The following is a 24315-nucleotide window of genomic DNA, read 5'->3' as shown; positions in this document are numbered from 1 at the left end:
GCCCCTTGCGTCATGTATTGTTTTATGGTACTTTCAGAAGTTAGGTTTTTGGGGGTCTTAGGGCCTCCCCCCTTATTTTGCCTTGATGCTCTGCTCATAGTGCTTTTTTTTTTTTTTTTATCTCCCTTGATCGTCTCCCCAGGTTGTTGGGCTTGTTATAGCCCACTCCCCTATTATGTCTACACGACTTATTTTACAGGGCGAGGTCTAGCATTTTGGCTTAGCGAGCTTGTTGTCTCTCAAAGCAAAATGCTTCATCCGCCAGGCCAAGTATTGATATGCCCTTAGGTATGATTTCCTGATATTGCAATACTCAGAACAGCGATCAAGCCTCTTCAGTCCTGGCGTTGCTCGTCAAAGTCCTGTTGACTGTCCAGTCCTCCAAGTGGCGCTTTGTGTAATACCCCAGCTTTAAGCCACTTCTATGCCCACTCAGGGGGTTTCCAGTAATTCACATTATGCATACAGTTTAACAACCTGTTTGAATTTTTGGTCCCCGTCTATCCGTAAATTGAATATAATTCACGTTATAATCTATTGAAATATAATATTTAGGACGGTAGCCAGAGTTATCCTATACCAGGTATTATTTCTCTGAGTCTCTCTACCCAGTCCACCTGAAGGCCGTCCTGTGTGCACCTCTTTTTTTTTTTTTTTCAGGCGGAGGGAAATTTCCCCGCTGTTATATCCCGCCTATTTATTACCAATCGGTCATCAGTATTTATTGATCTAAACGTTAATGTTTATGCGTATAAACCCAGATGAAGTAGTAACACAGTAACAGCCATTGGGAACAGCCGTGCCTCCCCAGGGACCAAGTAGCGAGGCTCTCAAGCGAGACCTGTGTCTGTGCTGTTTCTTGTTAGTTACTTCAATATCAACAGTTAAGTTAATTGATTCTGGTGTTAGTAGGACTTATATCTGCAAATGGGGACCTTACAGTGACTACAAAGCATTAACCATTTCATGCATTGCACCTCACAGATTTATGGTTCTGTCTACCTGATAACCACATTCAACCCTCTCGAGGGTATCCTTGTTTGCTTCTTTACAGCCGGCTAGATATCTTTCAGGGCGATTTTATCAGTCCACCCATTCAGTTTCTGGGCTGCATCCACGTTAATTAGCATTAAATCAATGACACTTACTTCCGTGCCGGGATGTGCCGGGATAAGGGATAAATGCAGGGCAGTTTAAAACATTCCCTCCTACTACGTTTGAATATCCAATAAACCGTTTATAGGCAACCACTGGTTAAATTAATATTGCATCTGTCCCATGTTTTCATTCCAAAATAGTGACTGTGTTAAGGACTAGCACCAAGTCTATCATTCAAGCACAGTTCATACAGTGACCAGAGCAAGAGCAAACATATCAATCCAACTTATCTTATCTGCCTCCAAACGGTGTGTCCCTTATGCTGGTCTCCTTCTGGGGTTCCGTAGCTACGTTGGTTGCTGTACTTCTCCAGCGTAGCACAGCGTTGTATGGCAGAGGTGGAGGAGCTGAAGAAACTGCGGGGGGAGAGCGGGGGAGAGGAGAGCGAGGTCCGGGAGGCTTTCGGCCGGCGCTGCCACTTAATCTCGCCGGTAGCTAGATGGATGCCGGAGGGGTCCCATACGGAGGTTAGGCATGTCTGCCGGAGCCTCTCACCCTCCGGCCGTCTCCGCTTTTACCTCCGGGCGCCCTCTCCAGCGAGCCTCCTCCAAGCCCCTCCCTCCACACGTAGCGTCGCTACGTCATCCTCCTGTCCCTCCTGAGAGGTCTACCATTGGGTAATAACAATAGGAAGGAAGAACGACAACCTAAGAGGTATAATGTCCTTATCCCTAACTGGCCGGTACCGAGCCCTTGAACTCCAGAGGACTAAAACAATACAGTCTACCTCATATATATGTTGAGGTGGGATTGGAGGCTCTGGCTTATGCTAAATCCAACAAGAGATATCCAACATATGTGCTCATACAAAAAGTATGGAATAAACTTGGTCAACTACAGGATGTATAGGGATTTACCGGCTACAGTCTCATATGGAACTACAAGGAATTGCAGAAACTGGGTTGTGAGGGTCGGTGGAGGAGTCACGAAGTCATGCTCCTGAAGCATATTTTTGCTGATGGGAAGTTGCGGTCTTTTTCTGCTTTGAAGGAGCAGCATGGCCTCCCCAACTCAATGCTCTTTTACTACATGCAGCTGCAACACGCAGTGCAGGAGCAACCCGACGGGGATCTGTGGGTTCTTTCGCCGACTCCTGTATTCCACTACATGGCGGAGGTCTCTCTGTTTAGGGACTTCATATCCAGATGCTACGCCATGATCCTCCACACCCATCTGGAGGGCTTCCCTCAGGGGGCAGCGAGCAGGTGGGAAAGGGATGTGGAAGCCTTTGAGGAGGATCAGTGGGAGGAGGCACCACAGGCGTAACAGATGTGTTCCCTCAATGTATCCCAAACACTGTCCCAACTGTATATTGTCTTTAGAGCTAAGATTGTTTAAAATGGGGATGAGGATGGACCCGCACTGTCCCAGATGTGCGAGAGACCATGGTGACCTCATACATCTGCTATAGGGCTAAAAAAATTACCCAAATTACATTGATTCTGGATAGGGGTGGTGTCCACGATTAATAATGCCTTTCAGGTCACAGTACCACTGGATCCAAAGCCCTGTCTGCTGGGGATCGTGGATGACATCCCCAAAGGAGATGACCAGAAACAGACCATTGCTAGAGCATTGTTTCAGGCCCACAAACTAATCCTTTGATACTGGAAGGCGGTTGACCCTCCTGCGTTGAAGGAATGGTTCGCGCAGATGGGGGACACACTCCGGCTGGATAAATATATATGTCAACACAGGGGACACCCAAAAAAATTTGAAAAATTATGGTCGCCCTGGTTAGACACCCCTTGCATTTCGCCTGTTGACTTGGTGATGGGCAGGCCTTTAACTTAAAGCAGGGTTCCCCCATGAAAAAAAATAAAAGTCAGCAGCTACAAATACTGCAGCTGCTGACTTTTAATAAATTGGACACTTACCTGTCCCAGGGTCCAGCGATGCGGGGGATCGAAGCCCCACTCATCTCCCCCTCTGTATGGCGGCGCCGGCATTGTAACTGTGTCCGCCCAGCTGTGGCTTCACAGCCGGGCACCCACTGCACATGCGTGAGCGGCGCAGTGTGCCGTGATTGGCCGTGCAATCATCTGGGACCTGTCACGTGTCCCAGATAATTGACAAGAGGGAGGGGACAGAGCTGAGCCCTTCCTGCGCTGAGGGGAAGTGACGTCAAGAGCACAGGCACTGAAGGAGGCAGACTGCGAGGGACCCCCTAGCAACAGCCATTTAGAGGTGAGTAAAAAAAAAACAAAAGAAAAAATTCCCATTTTTTTTTTTTTTTTTTTTTTTTTAGGCACATTCATGATTTTTTTTTTGTTGGGGTGGAACTCCACTTTAACATAATTTGATCAAGTAACCTGGAGGTGAAGGTAGGAATTAGGAGGACTGCTGAGTCACACTGTGCTTAGGAGGTAAACCTCATTAGTGGTGGTGTGGCAGGGAGAAGCTTGGGGTTAACGGGGACTTCTACCCAACCCTACTGAATACTGAATGGTGTGTACATGGATTGTACTAAATGAACCATATATGCCGGGACTCCATGTGATGAATGATGTATTTCTGTATTGACTGTAAGGATTGTTGCTGGTTTTTCAGTGTAAACTGTATGGTTTTTCTTTTGTTTTGTTACAATAAAAACTTTATTTGAGAAAAAAAAAAATGACACCCCATTCTGCTACTCCTCCTGAGTATGGCGATACCACATGTGTGGGACTTTTTCACAGCCTAGCCACTTAGAGAAGCCCAATATGCAGGGAGCACCATCACATGTTCTAGGAGCATAAAGTACACATCTAACTTGTTGACTACCTATTACACTTTTTATGGCCCTGGAGCACCAGGACAATGACACGTGACACTGATATGGCACTGATGGCACATGACACTGATGACAGATAGCACTAGTACGTGGCACTGATGACACGTGACACTGATGACAGATGGCACTAACATGTGGCACTGATGACACATGGCACTGATGGCAGGTGGCACTAATATGTGGCACTGATGACAGATGGCACTAATATGTGGCACCGATGACAGATGGCACTAATACGTGGCACTTATGGCATGTGACTCTGATGACAGATGGCACTGATACTTGGCACTGTTGACATGTGGCACTGATGACAGATGGCACTGATACGTGGCACTGATGACATGTGACACTGATGTGGCACTGATGACAGATGGCACTAATACATGGCACTGATGACAGATGGCACTAATACGTGGCACTGATGACACATGACACTGATGTGGCACTGATGACAGATGGCACTTATACGTAGCACTGGGGACAGATGGCACTGACAGGTAGCATTGGGGACAGGTGGCACTGGGGACAGATGGCACTGATAGGTACTGTGGGCACTATATATTCTTTTTTTTTTTTACACTCGCTGCAGCACTCTGTCACTGTGTGAGGAGGGAGAGCCGACGATGAGAGATGATCTCATATGTTCACATATGAGATCATCTCTCATTGAGTGCTAAATGGCCACTGTGATTGGCCATTTAGCACAATCTGTGATTGGCTGTGTCCAAGGGACACGGCCAACCCAGAATTTCCCCAATGTGCGCCTGCGGCAGCGCACATCAGGGAAGTAAACAGGAGGATGTCCAGGGACACCCTCCCGGCAATTGGGCGCAGCGCTGTAGCCGTCTTTAGCATAGCATGGATGCCTAGTGGTTAAGTACTAAGTTTGTTGCCATTCCAGAAGCATGGGCAGCTTTAAAGCATGACATGTTAGGTATATATTTACTTAGCGTAACATCATCTTTTATATTGTACCAAAAAATTGGGTAAAAAATTGCATTAAAGTGTATTTTTTTTTATATTGCCTTTAAAAAACTGCTGCGCAAATACCATGTGACATGAAAAAATTGCAATGATCACCATTTTATTCTATAGGGCTTCTGCAAAAATATATATATATATATATATATATATAAAATGTTTAGGGGTTCTAAGTAACTTTCTAGCAAAAAATACAGGTTTTTACTTTTAAAAAAAAAGTGTCAGAAAAGGCTTGGTCTTCAAGCGGTTTTATTGTGCGAAGATTTCCAAACTCCTTTAAAAAAACAGCTGTATTATGTCTCCTGTCCTGGGTGGTGGGAAGCCACTGAATCAACAATAAGCTGCAGCTTGGTATGCCCCCTTCACTGTCAGACCAGTTTCTCACACATTTCTATTCTACACATAATAAACTCCACATGTACTGGAACAATTACTAAAATCACACAAACCTATATATTTTCTGAAAACAGAGGTCCTAAAGAAAAAATTATAGTCACAAGGTTGTATTTTAAAAGATATTTACGCACATTTTTATTTTCATTTAAACATACACTACTTTTTTCAAAACAAAATACATTTGCATTATGTTTGCAATATACAAAAAAAATGAAACAATAATTTTACCAAAACACAAAAATATGTATAAAATGATGAACAAAAAAGCATTACATACACCATCATTTAAAAATGTTGACAAAAGATATAAGACATTTTTATAATACTGATAAATTCTTTTTATGTAAACTTTTCAATGCACCGACTCAATCTGTATTTTTTCCTTGTATATACTATTTGCAATTTACCCTAATATTTAAGCTCCATTAACAAACCAAAAATGTTACATTTATAGTTCTATGATTTGTGGTGTTATGTTATTGGTTCACAGTTAGGTAACTAAAATAAAAATGTCAATTATAAAAAACAAAAATATTAATTTGCAAATATTAAGATGCACAGGTATAATTCCAGATGTTCCACTGCAGCTTCATTTACATAATGCTTATGCATTATGAGTTAGCGCATTAAAATGCAATCACCCAAAGGAACATAAATCAATGCATTTTGCCATCGCAGTTGAAAGTAGGTGTTTCACAATTGGTCATATGGCATTGTTAAATCAATACAATATATAGACTGCATATTTTATTATTTATTATTTTTAAGCTAGAAATTAGCTTTACAAATGCATGGTCCTCAACCTTTTGGACACAGAGGAACCCTTGAAATAACTTTCCATTCTCAGAGACCCCCTGCTAAAAATGACTATATCTACAACTCAGTGTTATGGTCAGTTGGAAGAATGCTCCTAACACTTGTCATTGGGAAGAATGCCCGATTGCAGACGGCTACAAAAGATTAAAGTGGTTGTAAACCCATTACAACCACTTTAACCTACAGGTAAGCCTAGATTAAGGCTTACCTGTAGGTGCAAAAAATATCTCAAAAACCTAAAATGTTTAGAAGATATTTGCAGAAATAGCAGCACCAATGTCTATGGTGCATGCGCCATAGACATAAGGCGCAGGCGCACTGAGCGTGCCGTTTCTAGGGCACTCACCACATTGGCTGGTGTCTTGTTTTAACAGCTTCTAAATATGGTATAACTCCATCCACATTATGATTAACGTTAATAATTGTTAAACCTTTATTCTGTAGCTATGGCGCAGTAGTGACAGTAATGATGCCCTAATTCCAGGGCATGTCAGATTCTTAAGGGAAAAAAATATGAACAAATGGTATAACAAATATTTCTTCTTGAGAATTAAATAATACAAAAATCAAACTACAGTCAGTCCTACAACATAAAGAGAAAGTTTTTTTGCCTCTGCTACTCTGAATGAGAGAAAATGCTGATTTTTTTCAGTGCAAAAACATATGCTGTACACGCATCTGCTGTACAATGCAATTTTCCTGAGATCATAATCAGGATTTAGGCTTACAAATTAGCAAGCGCTTCTTGCTTCAAAAATTAGGTCCTTTTCTAAATGGATTATCCCCTGCTCCATATGCAGACAGACAGGAAGAAAGGTCGCATAATCCAGCAGGCCCAGGAAAGCCTCTTTTTCCCGGGGTCCCAGGTACCCCATTTTTTCCTGGATTTCCAGGAGGACCTACAATGCTTTCTCCGTTTACACCATTCATTCCAGGGGAACCTGTAGGAAGTAACATAAGCATATATATTACTACTAGCATTTACTTCAATTGAAAATATTAAGTTCTTATCCTCAGTGGTATCTTGCTTCAACTGGAGCTTTAGTTAAAAAAAAAAAGTGAACAGGCAGGATTTTTATTGCAGAAGAGACATACTGGGGTTGGTTTACTAAAATAATCTGGTGCAGCTCTGTATAGAAACCAATCAGCTACCATTTTTTCTGTAAAAGCTTAAGGCCGGGTTCACACTATACTACACGACAGTAGTAAGACTTTCATCCTACTTTGCTCTGCGACATCAGTCCTACATTGGTCCAACATTTGTCCTACATCCATCCAACTTTCATGAACAGGATACTACTGTGATCCAACTTTTCTAGTACAACTTGTCCTTTAACCAATCAAAACTAACACACAATGGGAGGGGCTATAGCAGGGGGCAGGAAATAACACAATGTCAGATGCCAAAGTCGGATGGTTAGGACAAGGATCCGACTTTGATCCTACTTCAATGATAGTCAGTGGGCTGAAGTAGAATCAAAGTCGGACCAAAGTAGTGCAGGGAGCATTTTCAAAGTCGGACCAGTTAAGAAGGCTCCTATAGGGAAACATTGATTTTCACACATCATGCGACACGAGCTCCCAATGTTGGAGTGTTTGTCGTACCAGTGTGAACCCCGGCCTCATTGAACATGCTGAAGTTAGAAGCTGATTGGCTACGATGCACAGCTGCACCAGATTTTGCACTTTCCAATTTTAGTAAATCAACCCTACTATGTCTCTTTTGCATTAATGTTTCTTGTTTGCCTGTCCGCACTGTACGTGCAACTCAGTGTACAATTTTGGCAATGCCGAGATGAATAAACTCCTGTGCATGCATCTTGGCCCGGCCAATGAAAAAAGCTAGAGATCGATTCCCCAAGGCAGCTCCAGGACATCAGAGAGCTAGATAGAGGACAAACATAGTTCTGCTTTGAGGATATTGATTGACTTGTCGGATTTTTCAACATGCTATATAGCCACTGGTGGGAATCATTGTATTCTGCCCCCCCCCCCCACCCCATCTGAGTGATTCTCGAGTGAAAGGAAATCAATTCATATTTGGCAAATCTCACATTGATGAAATAGGGTGGAAATTACAAGAAAGAATTAATCTACATAGGTAAATCATTAACCGGTTCCCGACCAGCGCACAACGATGTACGTCGACAGAATGGCACGGGCAGGCATATTGGCGTACAGGTACATCCAATCTTCAATGCCATCGGCTCTGGTCGGGACCCCCGTGAGTTCGGTCGCGGGACCCGCGGACTCGATCACCGCGGGCATACCCGCGATCGTCTCACGGGACGGCTGAATGGAGGTAATGCCGTGTAAACAGCATTTCTCCATTCTGCCTAGCAACTAGTGACGCTGATCTCTGCTCCATGTGATTGGAGCAGAGATCAGTGTTTACTAAATGAAAGCCAACCCCCCCACAGTTAGTAACACACCCCTAGGAACACTTAACCCCTACACTGCCACCCACTGGTTAACCCCTTCACTGCCAGTGTCATTTACACAGGAATCACTGCATTTATATAGCAGTGATTACTGTATAAATGACAATGGTCCCAAAAATGTGTCAAAAATGTCCGATGGGTCCCCCACAATGTCGCAGTCACAATAAAAATCGCTGATCGCCGTCATTACTAGTAAAAAAAAAATAATAAAAAATTATTAATAAAAATGCTATAAAACTATCCCTATTTTGGAAACACTAAAACTTTTGCGCAAACCAATTAATAATCGCTTATTGCGATTTTTTTTACCAAAAATATGTAGAAGAATACATATCGGCCTAAACTGAGGGAAAAAAAAGTTTTTTTATATAGTTTTGGGGGATATTTATTATAACAAAAAGTAAAAAATAATGCGTTTTTTTCTAAATTGTCGCTCTATTTTTGTTTATAGCGCAAAAAAAACGCAGGGGTGATCAAATACCACCAAAAGAAAGCTCTATTTGTGGGAAAAAAGGACGTCAATTTTGTTTGGGAGCCACGTCGCACGACCGCGCAATTGTCAGTTAAAGCGACGCAGTGCCGAATCGCAAAAAGTGGTCTGGTCTTTGACCAGCAAAATGGTCCGGTCTGTAAGTGGTTAAAGAACATAAAGAATATGGTTATTGCACACCTGTGGGACATAATTTCTCACAATCAGACCATTGAATGGAAGATGTGAATGTTTTGGATCTTAAGGGGGAATTTTACAAATAATCAGGAAAGAAAAACTTTTGAACTACAAATGATAATTCTATTTGACACAAGAGATAATGAGTTGAATGTGGGCCTCAGCATAGGCTTGCGCACACACTAATCACCCTATGTGGGGCAGATTCCCCCTGTTTAGACCCCTGATATTTCACCAAAGCTCCCTAAGAGAGCTGCTAAAAAAAAAAAAAAAAATAATAATCATAAAATATTGTAAAATAATAAAAAATAAAATAGAAATAAAAACTACTGACAGAAATTGCTGCCCTACTGATACCGTCAGTATATACACACACATGCACATACATGCATATGTGTTTGAGCTTTGGGGTGCAATGCAATAGGTAGGCTTGTGCAATTTGTTTCGTAACGAATCGAAATTCGGCCGAATTTTGCATCTTTCGGACATTCGGATGCATCCGAATGTCCGAATAAAATAATAACGAATAACAACAAATCCGAAAGAAATATAACGAATGAATTCGACATGATTTGGTAATTCTTTAAAGATCTAATGAAACAAAAGGTCAGCTCAAAGTAAATCTTATAGTCCATCAGCTAATTAATTTTGTGCCGAAGGTTGGATTACTGGCAAAGTGCATTCCTGAGAACTGAGTTAGAAGGGTGTTGTATTGTATTTGAGCCGAGGAGAAGAGACGTTGTCATTGTGTGTGTTAAAAGATTCAATAAACAAACGACTTTCCAAACTACGAATCATTATCACGAATGTCTATACATACATAAATAGCGAAGTTCAACGAATACGAACGAATGAATTCGACACTCTACGAATAATAACGAATTATCCGAAAACGTATTAACGTAACATAGCGAATATAACAGAACAAAATGATGTATTTTATGAATGACAACGAACCGAAACTAAACGAAATTTTCCGTTGTGCACAAGTCTAGCAATAGGTTGTACACATCTATGGACCTCAGTTTTCTGAACCACTATCAAATAGTTTCTAATACTTTAATTCTCACCTCTGCGCATCATCAGAACATTTGATAATACCATTTGTAACTATACAATTTTTGCACGAAAACCCTCAGCTGAAACCCTAATTATTACAGCTTCTCCTGTTCTACGAGTTATAACACGACCTTCCAATTTAAAACAACCAATCTACTGCCAACTCAGCTTTCTTCCTTTTACATTTTTGCCTATATGTACAGTATATTAATACATTGTGCTAAGCCAGTATTCGCTCTGCTTTTTTTCTTGATTGTCAGGGAAGCTTATATGTAAAAAAGTGCCCACGCTACTTGTTGAATTAGGTAGAGTATTAGGCCTCATGCAAAAAGCTGCTCATAAACTGATGTTTTGTTTTTTTGTGGCATTTTTTGCTTAAACCCCTAAACACACCTCAATAAAAGGCTATATGTCCATGCACGCATAGGCTTTTAGAGGAGTTTAAGAGAGCAGTGTTTAGAGGCAGTCAAAGCTCATCTCCTGAATTCAGAAGAATCGTGTTTAGGAGAGTAGCTTTTAAACATAGAAAACACCCAAATGCCAAATGCTCCTGAATGAGGCATAAAATGCCTAAAAGCATTTATAATATGCATCTTAGGTGCGTTTTTAACTATGATTTTCTCTTTTAAGGAGAAACAATGTTTACAATAAACTAGTGTACATATGTCCTTACAGTTGACACAAACTGCAAATAAGGCTTTTTGATTTATCACAAAGCAAATTTAATGGAGTTGTAAAGGCTCAAGGTTTTTTCCTTTTGTGCATTCTATGCATGAATCTAAAAAAACTTCTATGTGCAGCAGCCCTACCTAATACTTACCTGAGTCCCATATTGATCCAGTGATGTGCTTGAGAACAGCAGCTCTCTTGGGTCTCTTCCTCCTCATTGGCTAAGACACAGCAGCGGGAGCTATTGGCTACTGTCAATCACAGCCAGTGAGTCAATGAGGAGAGAGTGGGGACGGAGCCAAGCCACATTCCGTGTGTGAATGGGCACACAGAGCAGTGGCTCAGGAGTGAGCCTGCGTGGGGGGTCCCCCATAGCAAACTTCTTGCTATGGGGGCACTTGGCAGGAGGGTGGGGCCAGAAGCGCCGGCGGGGATCCGAGACGTGGAGGATTGGGGGCAGCTCTGTGCAAATCCACTGCACAGAGCAGGTAAATATGACATGTTTATTATAACAACAAAAAAAAACTGCCTTTAATATCACTTTAAGACTTCCACTTAATATGCTATTCTTTACTCTTGACCATTTTTTGGTGACCCTCCTGATTTGCAAATGATTGCCTCTTTCCCCAGCTTATGCTTGTGTTTTTAATTGTAACTCTACTCTCTTATTGCGCACATACTGTTTAATTCACCTTATTTCATCTACCGTATTTGCTGCCAGTGAACAACAGAGGTATACGTTTCTTTTTTCATTGTCTCCTAGAGTTAAAATCCGCAGCTCTTAGAAATAAAACATTATTCTTTTCCTCATACCTGCTCCATAAAATGTAAACTATATACCTGCAGGCCCAGTTGGGCCAGGCTGTCCTATGCCACGCTCTCCTTTAGAACCTTTATCTCCTTTGCGTCCTATATCCCCTACAAGAGATGAATATAAAATCTGTTACTATCAGCATACTTCCTAATTTTATATTCAACTTATTTGTAATAATAAGTTATATATATTAGTAATACAATATATGAGTAATATAATGAAACCAGACGTGTAAAAAAATGCATACAACAGTGTACTAATCACAGAAAGTGCAGCACCTTTTAGCCCTTGTGGTCCTGGTAACCCTTGGATCCCTGGATATCCAGTTCTGCCTCCTCTTCCTGGGTACCCTTGAGGTCCTCTTTCACCAGGTCGGCCTTGGGTGCCTGGTAGTCCTGGTAAGCCTTGTTTTCCTTCACATGGTGGGCAGCTTGGATTCGTATTCTGAAGCAAAGATGGAAACTGGGCTGCAACATAAAGTTCCCTTTTATTAGGACAGTCACAAGTGAGTTTTTTTTTTTACATGCCATTTATTAAAACAAAATTATATGACAATGCTTTTTATTGCAATTAAAAAATTTAAATGTAAATAAGCCATTCTTACTCATAATGAGGAAAATTCACCAAGTGGGTAAAAGTTTGGTTGACCTGTATACTGTCTATTGACATCTTTTGAGAAAGGTGGCAGTGACATCTCTGCCCATTCCAGGTGTATTCCAGGACTACACAACAAAAACCTTTAGGGCCCATTCAGACTGATGGCAACACTAAACCTAATGCAGACATGCTGTGTTAAGACAACCCATTCATTTTAAATGGGCTGCCAGCACATCTTAACACCCTAAAAAACAGACACCATTCTTTATTTCAATGCAGCACACCACAACCCACAAGAGGGTTTCCTGCTACTGTAGTTGTATGTTGAGTGCCATGCAATTTGTGAGTTTCTGTACATTGGGATAGAAAGGCTTTTAGCAGAGTTTAGGAGCAGTCGCGTTTAGGTGAGGATAAACCTCCCTCTCCTGAATGCAGAAGAATCGTGTTCAGGATAGGAATGTTTTGACCGCCGGGCTGCAGGAAAACACGAATTGTGGCAAAATCGCGGATTTCGTTTTTGACACATTTTGTGTTTTCCTGCTGGTGCAGTCAGGGTAGGATAGTGAACATGTAGCCTTAGAGAGATTTCTCCTCATTTTCTATTCTGGGGACAAAGTTTTACCAGACAGGAGGTTCTGCAACAAGGAAACAGAAAACAAGTTTCCAGCCTTCCCCTAAATTACCCCTTAATGACAGAGGGTAAACCAAACCTTAATGTCTGAACCCAATTTTTGAACTTTGGCATGTGTTAAAAAAACTGTATGTACCACTGGATTCTTGGGTCCCCCTATTCCTGCACAGCCAGGCAACACATTTTCCAACTTCCAGTTTGACCAGTCCATGGGCTTGTTTTTGTTGTTTTATTGAGGGAAACTTGGATGGGGAAAAGGGATTATGGGATGCCCAACTTCAACTTCGTGAACAATTTGAGGACAAACGTCTTTTACAAAAATGCAGATCCTGGACTGTACTCCCTCTGCAGTGATATCAATTTATGATTGATCAATAGCAAGGTTCCTCATTTACACCGTAAAAAATATTGTGCTCATTAGACTTTTCATGTTTTCAACTTTGTTGTTTTAAGTAAAGCCAACTAAATTTTTTTCATTTTATAGACCATAGTGTTTTAAGTTAGGAATACATACCTTAACTTATCTGGAACTATATTTTTATGTAAAGCCTACTCAATTTTTCCAGTTTATATACCATAGGTTCAAGTAAAGCCTACTCAATTTTTCCAGTTTATATACCATAGGTTCAAGTAAAGCCTACTCAATTTTTCCAGTTTATATACCATAGGTTCAAGTAAAGCCTACTCAAATTTTCCAGTTTATATGCCATAGGTTCAAATAAAGCCAACTCAATTTTTCCAGTTTCCAGAAAAGTTTAAGTTAGGAAAACATACATAACTTATTTTTTTCAAGTGCTTATATAGCACTGTCAATTTATGGAGCACTTTATATATACATTGTATATCAGTTCCTGCCCTCAAGGAGCTTTCAATCTAAGATCTCTAACTCACATTCATACATACACATACTAGGGCCAATTTACATAGGAGCCAATTACCCTACTAGCGTGTCTTTGGAATGTAGGAGGAAACCTATGCAGGCACACGGTAGAACATGCAAACTGCAGGCAGGTAGTGTCATGATCAGGATTCGAACCAGCGACCCTTTTTGCTGCTAGATGAAAGTGCTAACCACTACACCACCAGTTTAAGAGTGGACATAAACTCATTAAAAATCTCAAGATTGAAATGAGGTTAGTGTTTAGGAGAAATGCAGTTATATAGTTGTAAAAATTCCCAAATACTTTAGTGATAGTCTGGGGGCCATAGGTAGGCATGCCGTCCTGTTAAAAAAGACACTCTGGAGCAGAGTGTGAAGGTCTAGCTTTCCTAAGTGGCTTATCAGCATATTCATAACATTTATGATTAGTCCATTTTGAGATGTTTTTCCAATTTCTTACCATCAATTGCCTTTAGCTGATTTCTCAACAGGACTACAGCACGTAATCTAGACACTGACAGGCAGGAAAGCAAATTATTTTTTGCTGCATGCAATTGGAGTAAGGCTCGATTCACACTAATGCATATTTTGATGCATTTTGCAGAAATACAGGGACATTTTTTAACATGGGTTCCTATGGAACATGTTCACATCAATGCATTTTTGTGCCTCTGCGTTTTTGGAAAGGGTTGGGGACATTTTTTCCCACAAAATGCAGCATTTTGCATGTAATAGACTCCAAATGGACCCACATCCAAAATGCAAGTACCACGGTTTACTGCGATTTTGCCGCAATTTGTGTTTTTTTTTAGCTGTACATTCATTTTATATAACTGATTGCTAAGGAGGGAGCAGGGAAGCCCGGCCACTGTGTCCTTAACAACTGATGAGTCATCAGCTGTCAGCGGGCTTCCCCGCTGAATGTAAAAAAAAAATTGCTGACTAAAAAGAAAATCATGAAAAAAAATAAAATAGCATGGGGTCCCCCCCAGGTCCATTCCAGGCCCTTGGGTCTAGTATGAATTCGGAGGGGACCCCCCACGCCAATTTAAAAAAAACGATGTGGGGTCCCCCCTAAAAACTAAACCAGACCCTTATCCGAGCATGCAGCCCGGCAGGTCAAGAAAGGGAGGGGACGACTGAGCTCCCCCCCAAACCATACCAGGCTGCATGCCCTCAACATGGGGGGCTCTGCGCCCCCCACCCCAAAGCACCTTGCCCCCATGTTTATGGGGACAAAGGCCTCTTCCCGACAACCCTTGCCCGGTGGTGGTCGGGGTCTGCGGGCGGGGGGCTTATCGGATTCTGGAAGCCCCCTTTAACAAGGTGGTCCCCAGATCCCGGCCTTCCCCCTTTTGAGAATCAGTATGGAGTACATTGACTGTGGGGGGTCCCCACCAAATCCATACTAGACCCAAAGTCCTGGTAGGGACCTGGGGGGGGGGGCTGACGCTGTTTTTTTTTTTTTTAGCCGGCAATTTTTTTTTTTATACATTCAGTGGGGAAGCCTGCTGACAGCTGATGACTCATTGGTTCTTAAGGACATGGCGGCCGGCTTCCCATCCCCCTCATTAGCAACCAGCTATATACAGTGTAAAAAAGAAAAACACAAAATGCAAATTGTGGTAAAAACACATGTCCAAAAACGCGGCAAGCAACGCAAAAAGCACTGCAGAAACGCTCAAAAGCAACGTGCATAGATGTGAATCGAGCCTAATTTATCTCTGACTTTAAGGCCTGGTTCACACCTATGAATTGTTTAGTGCGTTTTCAGTTTTTCAGAAAAACACTACAGTCCATTTAACATGGTGACCTATGGGTCATGTTCACATCTATGCATTTTATGGAAAGGGCCAGGACTTTTTTCTGGTTTTTGGTTCCATAAACTTCAATGGATCAAAAACATGCATTGAAAAACGCAAAATGCACCTGGAATATGCGAACTGCAACTTGTATAGGTGTGAACTTAGGTCTAATTCGAACTTATGCAAGTTGAAGTTTGCATTTTGCGTTTTTCAATACATACTTTTCATCCAATGAAGTCTATGGAACCAAAAACCATAAAAAAGTCCCTGGTCCTTTTCATAAAATTCACAGATGTGAACTACATCCATAGGAAACCATGTTAGATGGACTGTAGTGTGCTTCTGCAAAAATTAAAACATGCTAAAAAATGCATAGTTGTGAACAGGCCTGAGGCTTGATTCACACTAATGCACTTTTTGATGCTTTTTGCATTTTGCAGAAATGCAGGGAATTTTTTTCCTATGGAACACGTTCACATAAATTCATTTTTTTGTCTCTGCGTTTTTGGAAAGGGTTGGGGACGTCACAAGGGGGCTCTGCAGAAACACTCAAAAGCAACATGCATAGACATGCATAGATGTGACTCGAGCATGAAGGTTTATAGGCTTCCCATAAAGTAGATACCTGTGAAACCAAGCCTGTGTTAGGCTGGATTCACACCTATGCAGTCTTAGTGCTTTTTGCATTTTGCAGATTTGCACTACAGTCCATTTAACATGGTTTCCTATTGAACACGTTCTGTAGTGCAAATCTGCAAAATGCGAAAAGCACTAAAACTGCATGGGTGTGAATCCAGCCTAAAGCTGGAAATTTTCTATAGAGCCTTGGAGAATTGGACCTTAGCATCTGCATTACAGAGAGATTCATTTAAATGGCAATGGCATATTCTCGGTTTAGTGGACCATCACCCTCTCTTAACTTTCAGAATTGTTTCCCTATTATCCTATATAAAAATATTCAAGAATATGTGAGCCACAAGCTGAATATTACATGGAAACTTCCATGTCTTGCACTAAGCTTTTTGGCGGCATTTTTTTATTTTTTTTGACAATATAGATGTCTTATGCCGCGTACACATGACTGAACTTTCAGTCAGAAAAGGTCAGACGGAATCATTCCGTTGGATATTACAATCGTGTGTGGGCTTCATCTGACTTAAAAAATTCTGACGGACCTAGAAATAGAACATGTTTCAATTCTGTTCGATGGACTCAATTCCTATCGGGAAAACCGTTCGCCTGTATACTGGTCCGAGGGGCCAAATACGACGAAAGGGCAGCTATTGGCAGCTATTGGCTACTGGCTATTGAACTTCCTTTTCTAGTCCCGTCGTACGTCATCACGTTCAAAACTAACAGACTTTGTCCGTTCATGTGTGGGCAAGTCCGTTTGGTCAGAAGTCTGTCGTTTCATAGTTTCATAGTTGCTAAGGTTGAATAAAGACACCAGTCCATCCAGTTCAACCTGAGTGAGTGTCTACAATTGTCCCTATCCCTGTACATTACACACTCACATGGGTCCCTACCCTCAAGGAGCCCACAATCCAAGGTCCCCATTTATATAGTAGGGCTAATTTTGGGCAGAGGCCAATTAACCTACCTGCATGTCTTTGGATTGTGGGAGGAAACTGGAGTACCCGGAGGAAACCCACGCAGGCACAGGGAGAACGTGCAAACTCCAGGCAGGTAGTGTCATGGTTGTAACTCAGTTGAAAGTCCGTCGGGAAGACCTTTTCTGCCGGAAAGTCCGGTCGTGTGTACGCGGCATCATGATAATCCAAATAATTTACTTATTTATGTTAAAATAAGGTATAAAAAAATCTGCAGGCTATATGCTCTTGCTTTATTAATGAATACATTTGATAAATATGTTATATAGGAATATAATCTGAGTACAACTTACCACGCAGGACATTGCTACACAGCTTCATAATGTGGTCATCTGTTATTGATTTTCCCTATAACATAAAAAGGTATCTTGCTATCACATAGGGTGCAAATATCGTCTCCTGCTTATTTTGTCCTATAACATATTATTCTTATAGTCTGGCAATTTCTAAAATTATTTTATTTGATTATATTGCATTTAATTTTTTTACACACCGGTTTTCCTGGGATGCCAGGTATTCCAGACCTTCCCTGTGGACCGCTTTCACCTGGAAAGCCACGAGGCCCTGGTAGTCCGAGTATGCCATGATCTCCCTTCTTACCCTCTGGTCCTGTTACACCCATGTCTCCAAGTTCACCTTTCTGTAATCCAGAAAACAGTGTAATCAAGTACCCAGTATCAGTACTGTTTCCAAAACACATTAGCAGCAATAAGTATAAAGTATACTGAATATATTTTGAAAATGTATTAATGCCTAAGTTTGTGCATTACTGCACATAGTGAAAAAAAAAACATGCTTGTTAACCGCTTCAGCCCTGGAAAGGTTTTGCCCCCTTCCTGACCAGAGAGCTTTTTGCGATTCGGCACTGCGTTACTTTAACTGACAATTGCGCGGTTGTGCAACATTGCACCCAAACAAAATTGATGTCCTTTTATTCTCACAAATAGAGCTTTCTTTTGCTGGTATTTGAACACCTCTGCATTTATTTTTTATTTTTTGCGCTATAAACAAAAAAAGAGCGACAATTTGGAAAAAAAATGCATTCTTTTTTACTTTTTGCTATAATAAATATCCCCCAAAAATATATAAAAAAAAGTATTTTTTTTCCTTTGTTTAGGCTGATATGTATTCTTCTACATATTTTTGGTAACAAAAAATCACAATAAGCGTATATTGATTGGATTGTGCAAAAGTTATAGCATCTACAAAATAGGGGATAGTTTTATGGCATTTTTATTTTTTATTAGTAATGGAGCGATCTGCGATTTTTATTGGGACTGCAACATTATAGCGGACACATCGGACACTTTTAACACTATTTTGGGACCATTGCTTACTGTGTAAATGACACTGGCAGTGAATGTGTTAACCACTAGGGGTGATGAATTGTGCCCTAGGGAGTTATTCTAACTGTGCCTTGTTTACTGAGCATTTCCTTTAGAGGTCGACCGATATATCGGCCGATATTTGCAGTTTTTTAAATAATTGGCATCAGCCGATTTGTGCTGATAAAAAGCCGATTTAGAACTACAGCGGGACTTTGAAATGACTTCTGTATAGAAGTCAGTCTAAGTTGACTGAGTCGTCATGGAAACCCTTTCCTCCTCTCTGGGCAGGCTGCCAAGAAAAGAACTAAATGATACAATGTTTACACTTGAATGAATGAAGTCATCTCTGTGTGTAGAAGTTCTCAGTTTAACCATTTAAAGACTAAATCTTTTCTGACACTTGTTGCTTACAAGTAAAAATCCTGTATTTTCTGCCAGAAAATCACTTAGACCCCCCAAAAATGATATATATTTTTTTAGCAGAGATCCTAGGGAATAAAAAAGCGGTTGTTGTAATATTTTATGTCACACGGCATTTGCACAGAGGTCTTTCAAATGCATTTTTTTGGGAAAAAAATACACCATTTAAAAAATAAAAATAAAATAAAAACAGTAAAGTTAGCCCATTTTTTTTTTTGTCCAAAAGTTTTGACTACCTGTTTTTATTTAATATATATATATATATATATATATATATTTTTTTTTATCTAAATCATACATACAAGTAAACTGATTGGAGGTTTGTTTTGTTTAATAAATGTTTAAATGTAAGAAATTTTCTGTATCACTTATGAAGGCCGCTTTCACACTGGAGCGGGCAGGCGTTGATGGTAAAACGCAAGTTTTAGCGGCTCTTTACCATCATTTTAGCGGTGCTATTTGGCTGCTAGTGGGGCACATATAACCCAGCTAGCGGCCAAGGAAGAGGTTAAATGCGCCCATGAAGCACCGCTGCCAAATCGCATTGCATGCGCTGCGGCAGTGGTGCCCATTCATATAAATGGGCAGGAGTGGTGGAGGAGCGGTATACACCACTCCAAACGTGCTGCTTGCAGGACTTTTTTTTAAGATCCTGCCAGCGCATCGCCTCAGTGTGAAAGCACTCTGTCTTTCACACAGACTGCAGGGGAGCCATTTTACAGGCACTTTACAGGCGCTATTTTTAGCCCAAAAGCGCCTAAAAACTCCCCAGTGGGAAAGGTGTGTTAGATCAAGGGGGATTAAAAATAAATAAATTAAATAAAATCGGCCTAACATATCGGCCCAAAAAAATCGGCATCATATATCGGCTATCGGCCGCCATGATTTCTAAATATCGGCATCGGCCAGAGAAAAACCCATATCGGTCGACCTCTAATTTCCTTGTATGCTGAGCATTTCCTCCCTATCACATCTGAGCAGCCCATGTGACTATAGAGTCACACATGTGGGGGTATACACAGCGGTAAATGGCAGCTCACTCCCTTCTTCTTTCTCCATGCCCACTAACCAGCTAAACACAATGGGGGTGCTTGCAGAATAATGGAGGCTTCATCTCCCTCTTATTCTATGACACAGGCTGAAGAGGCATGACTCAGCCTGTGAATAGCAGAAATCAGCCCACACCATATTTTTGCCAAAAAATAGTAAAGATTTGATTTCAAATATATATTTGTATGACAATTTAAAACAGTTTATTGATTGATGACATCACAGGATCCTGGGAACAAGGTAAGTAGCCTGCACCAGGATCCTGCAATGCAATCCCGAGTGTGGCTCGGGGATACCGCTAATGGTACTGAAATTTAACCCCCGAGCCACACTTGGGAAATCCGCCAGGGAGGATAATTGACACAAAGGGGTTGATTTACTAAAACTGGAGAGTGCACAATCTGATGCAGCTCTGTATAGAAACCAATCAGCTTCCAGCTTTTTTTGTCAACACTTAATTGAACAAGTTGAAGTTAGAAGCTGATAGCTGCACCAGATTTTACACTCTCCAGTTTTAGTAAATCTGGACAGTTAAATGAGTTTGTTCATGGCTCTGCCTAAACTTTGTCCACCAGAAGGCAGCCATTGACCACATAATTAGCTGTAAGGGCTGTTAGGATAAATAGACTATAAAGCTGCAGGGACATTGCAAGCAGGAGCTGTGTGCCTGCTTGTAATATGCATCTTACAAATCACTATGTTTTGAAACTTTGGCCCTCCTATATCATGAGACCCAAACTTTGAGAATGTCATCAAACCACCATACATCAGATTTGGCTAATGACTATAAACTGTGCTGTTAAAATAAAGCTCTGCCAGCCAAACAAAAGGCTATTGCATTTAGAAAGAAAAGAAAAGAAATCTACAGTCTGCATAACTACGGAGCATGAAGTGAAAGGCTTATGTATCTTTACACCAAGCTGAATAATGAAATATAAATACATATTTATGAGTTTTTCAATACCTCTCCTTTTGCTCCTTTGCTGCCTTCTTGCCCCTACGTGTAATTTTGCAGAAAGACAAATATTAATATGGCAGAATGCTATGTCCACATTTTATTAATAAATACAAAAGATGAGTGATTTTACCCTTATTCCTGGGTTTCCAGGTTGTCCTGCCTCCCCTTTTTCTCCCTACAACATAAAAACAAGTCAGAAGTATAAAAAGAAAACAAATATATTGACAGATTTCCATTTGTTGCCTTTTCATGACATAAAAATAAAGGAGCAACTAGTTTTTCATCCTTTGTATGTTAACTTCAGTTTGATAAAGTTTGCTCTATAAAATATCAGATTCTTAAGTGAACCTGTGACCAGGCAATGGACATTTAAGTACCTGCATATTCTTAAAGTGGTTGTATAGGCTCAAGGTTTATTACCTTCATGCATTCTAGAAGGTAAAAGACTTTCTGTGTGCAGCAGCGCTACCAGTCCCCCCTAAAACTCACCTGGGCCCCCTCTCAATCCAGAGATGTGCACAAGAGCACCAAGTGTCACTGCACATTAGGGAAAACTCACTCTTATGTAGTTTAGTATAGATTAAGACAACGTTTTGCCCACTTAGACCTTACACAGTAGTTTTTCAGGACTTTGACTTAGGCAGGGGAAATAACCATAACCTGAAAAAGTAGGATTGTATAGGTAAATGGATTCCAATACTTTTACCTGGGTTCCTTTAATTCCATCATCTCCAGTGTCACCCTGAAAAGAGAATTTAATTTAAATAAGAAAGTTTTTAAATGTACGGTAAGTGTAATAAATAGATTCTAGTAGGGTAATGTTGTTATTGGTCAGTTTCCAAGCAGCTTTCAATGGTAGTTGTTACCTCACAAGTACAAATTACTGTTTGTGAAATGTGTTTGTTTCTACAGATATTTCTATATATCTTTCCAAATATGGGATAGAATTTCCAAATTATAATTACAATGAATTACCTTATGCCCCTTTGGGCCTTGAATTCCCATTGAACCTTCCAAACCAGGCAATCCTGGCTGTCCCATTTGACCCTAGAAAATCAAGCATACATTCATTCTTTAATAATCAGAGAGAAAAGTTCAAAGCATTTATCTGCCTTTGTAAAAAAGTAAAGAAACTGGAAAACTATTTGTATTTGGGATAAGCCTGAGATCAGTTAACATTATTTTGAGATATGTTTAAGATACATTCACATCAACTTTTAAGGATGTAATAACGTGGATCTGCCACTCAAAAAGTGGATATTTGCTGTAGTATAGGGAATATTTAAAAATATTAATTGTGCTTTAGCTGTACCGAAAAAATGTTTTGTCCTGAATTTCTTCTGAATAATAGCAGTGTACTTGATATGCACATTTGCCTAGACACTCCTGTGCCCACAGCCTTATAGCGATATACTGCATAGACATTGTGGAATCTAAGGCACTGTTGCTAGTCTTATTAGATTTGCGTTGAGATTTGCTGAAGTCACTATTGTACTGCTTACTCTTTGCTTTTCTAGAGGCTTTGAGATGAGGAAGAAAAGCCTTGCTTCTACCAAGATGACTGCCTCCACACAGAGAAACAAGACAGAATAAAGCATGGTAAACCATTATTTGGTAAGCATCAAATGCAGGGAGATCACAGGTAATACTGTAGACTAGCCCTTTGTCCCCTGCCTGCTTTTTGTATCCAGTTTAGTTCTACATTACAGCAAAGAAACATAATGCACTGCAAAAGCGAACAGAGATACACTCATCCGTAAGATCACATTTGAATGTTGCATTCAACATCCACCAAAAATGCTTCAGAAATGATTTCACAAATGTCTTCCTACACCAGTGATTCTCAACCAGGGTTCCGTGGAACCCTAGGGTTCCTCCAGAGGTTGCTAGGGGTTCCTTCAGCATTGGGCCATTTCTGCCTCTCAGATAAGTTCCCACCGACACCATTGATCTTTTTAGCTATCTGTAAGGGGTTAATTCTTCCCAATGACCACAATTGTACGGACCATTCTTCCCATTGACCATCACACTAATGTATCATGAGTTGTAGATTTCTAATTTTTAGCAGGGGTTCCCTGAGACTGGAGAACTATTTTAAGGGTTCCTTTATGTTGAAAAGGTTGAGAAAGGCTGGCCTACACTATCCCAAACAAACCAAGTAAAATAGCATTTGTGCTACACACATTGCTGTTCAGTTCTCATATATTTCTGTAGCACCCTCTTAGCGTAGGATGCTAGGAAAATTTAGTATTTGACTCTGTTCTGTAGTCAAGTGATTGTTTGTCCTGGTCAGTTCAGGGTTTCACAAGCTGGGAGTTTGATTGCTTACCCCTGCCTGTGGAAGAAGCTTAGGAGTCATAGGGAGGGAGATTCAAAGGATCAGTCTAAAGATTTATCATATATCAAATATGTGTTACCGGCGCTAACAAAATTTAATAGTGTCAATCTCAAATTATGTTTGCTGCAGTTAAATATATATCCCACCCTAGAGTGGAGTCATAAAAACCAGAGAGAAATAGGCTGCTGGGAAACTACAACATCACTTCCTGCCAGTATCTGAATGAGAGTGAGGCTTGGACATCACGCCACCACAGGGGAACATCAGCTCCATTACACTGCTGGAAAGGCTTGGTGCCGGCTTATGGGCACTGAAAATTATAAGTGCAATAGTTTTTAACTTTTTTAAATAAAGTAGCAGACATACTGAGCAATGATGGCTATTCATTTCTCCATAAGCTCCTGATAATAACATAGCAGAAGCCAATTGCTGACATGCTGATATTGTTGATACGCTGACTGAGGAAGGATTCAGGCTGATGCGTGAGAGGGGAGTGGTTATCCCATAGATGAATCAAAGGCGAACATATCGTTTACTTCTGGTGAGTGGCCAACTTATAAGGTGGTGGTGCTATCACAAAGTGGTGAAACACAGATGTGCTGAGTCACGGATGAATGGTTGATTTCACAAATCTACAGTTGAACTGCACTGAAGATATTCACTGGGTCTATATTATATAATATATTTAAACCTATCTTTTAAATCCTGGACTCTTTCCAAATTATTTGATGTTTTCTTTGGTGTGTTGTGTTTTTTTTATCTGCTTGGTGATTTATTGGTACACATGCTGTGTTTGGTATGTATCACTGAACAAGCACATAGGAAACCATTTGATGGTAGTTGTTTTAAGGATATCAACATTTAAAGTTGCACATTTATCTTTTAATAATTGCACATTTATTGCTGAATTAGTGATGTTTAATA

The 24315-nt window shown here is 40.6% G+C and overlaps 1 protein-coding gene and 1 long non-coding RNA gene across 2 annotated transcripts in view; one reads left to right on the top strand and one right to left on the bottom strand.

Annotated features, from left to right (window-relative positions):
- The window catches only part of LOC143996870 (uncharacterized), a 36212-nt gene that overhangs the window by 9601 nt on the left and 2296 nt on the right, over positions 1-24315 (top strand). Inside the window, exon 2 of the long non-coding RNA XR_013277608.1 lies at positions 22571-22667. This is a non-coding gene — a long non-coding RNA (uncharacterized LOC143996870). The remainder of the gene's footprint in view (positions 1-22570; positions 22668-24315) is intronic.
- LOC143996869 (uncharacterized) overlaps positions 5452-24315 on the bottom strand; it is a 126900-nt gene continuing 108036 nt past the window's right edge. The window contains exons 22-30 of the mRNA XM_077492159.1: positions 22029-22100; positions 21760-21795; positions 21184-21228; positions 21060-21092; positions 17791-17937; positions 17591-17645; positions 12053-12241; positions 11801-11878; positions 5452-7065 (exon numbers count right to left, since the gene is read on the bottom strand). Coding sequence (XP_077348285.1) covers positions 6875-7065; positions 11801-11878; positions 12053-12241; positions 17591-17645; positions 17791-17937; positions 21060-21092; positions 21184-21228; positions 21760-21795; positions 22029-22100 — 846 coding nt within the window. The 3' untranslated portion in view covers positions 5452-6874. The remainder of the gene's footprint in view (positions 7066-11800; positions 11879-12052; positions 12242-17590; positions 17646-17790; positions 17938-21059; positions 21093-21183; positions 21229-21759; positions 21796-22028; positions 22101-24315) is intronic.

The sequence above is a fragment of the Lithobates pipiens genome, unplaced genomic scaffold (genome assembly GCF_037356315.1).
Source record: "Lithobates pipiens isolate NorthernLeopardFrog02 unplaced genomic scaffold, aLitPip1_a1.2 Scaffold_19, whole genome shotgun sequence".
Lineage (NCBI taxonomy): Eukaryota > Metazoa > Chordata > Amphibia > Anura > Ranidae > Lithobates > Lithobates pipiens.
Note: the sequence above shows the minus strand (reverse complement) of the source record. Positions and strands in the feature narration are given on the sequence as shown.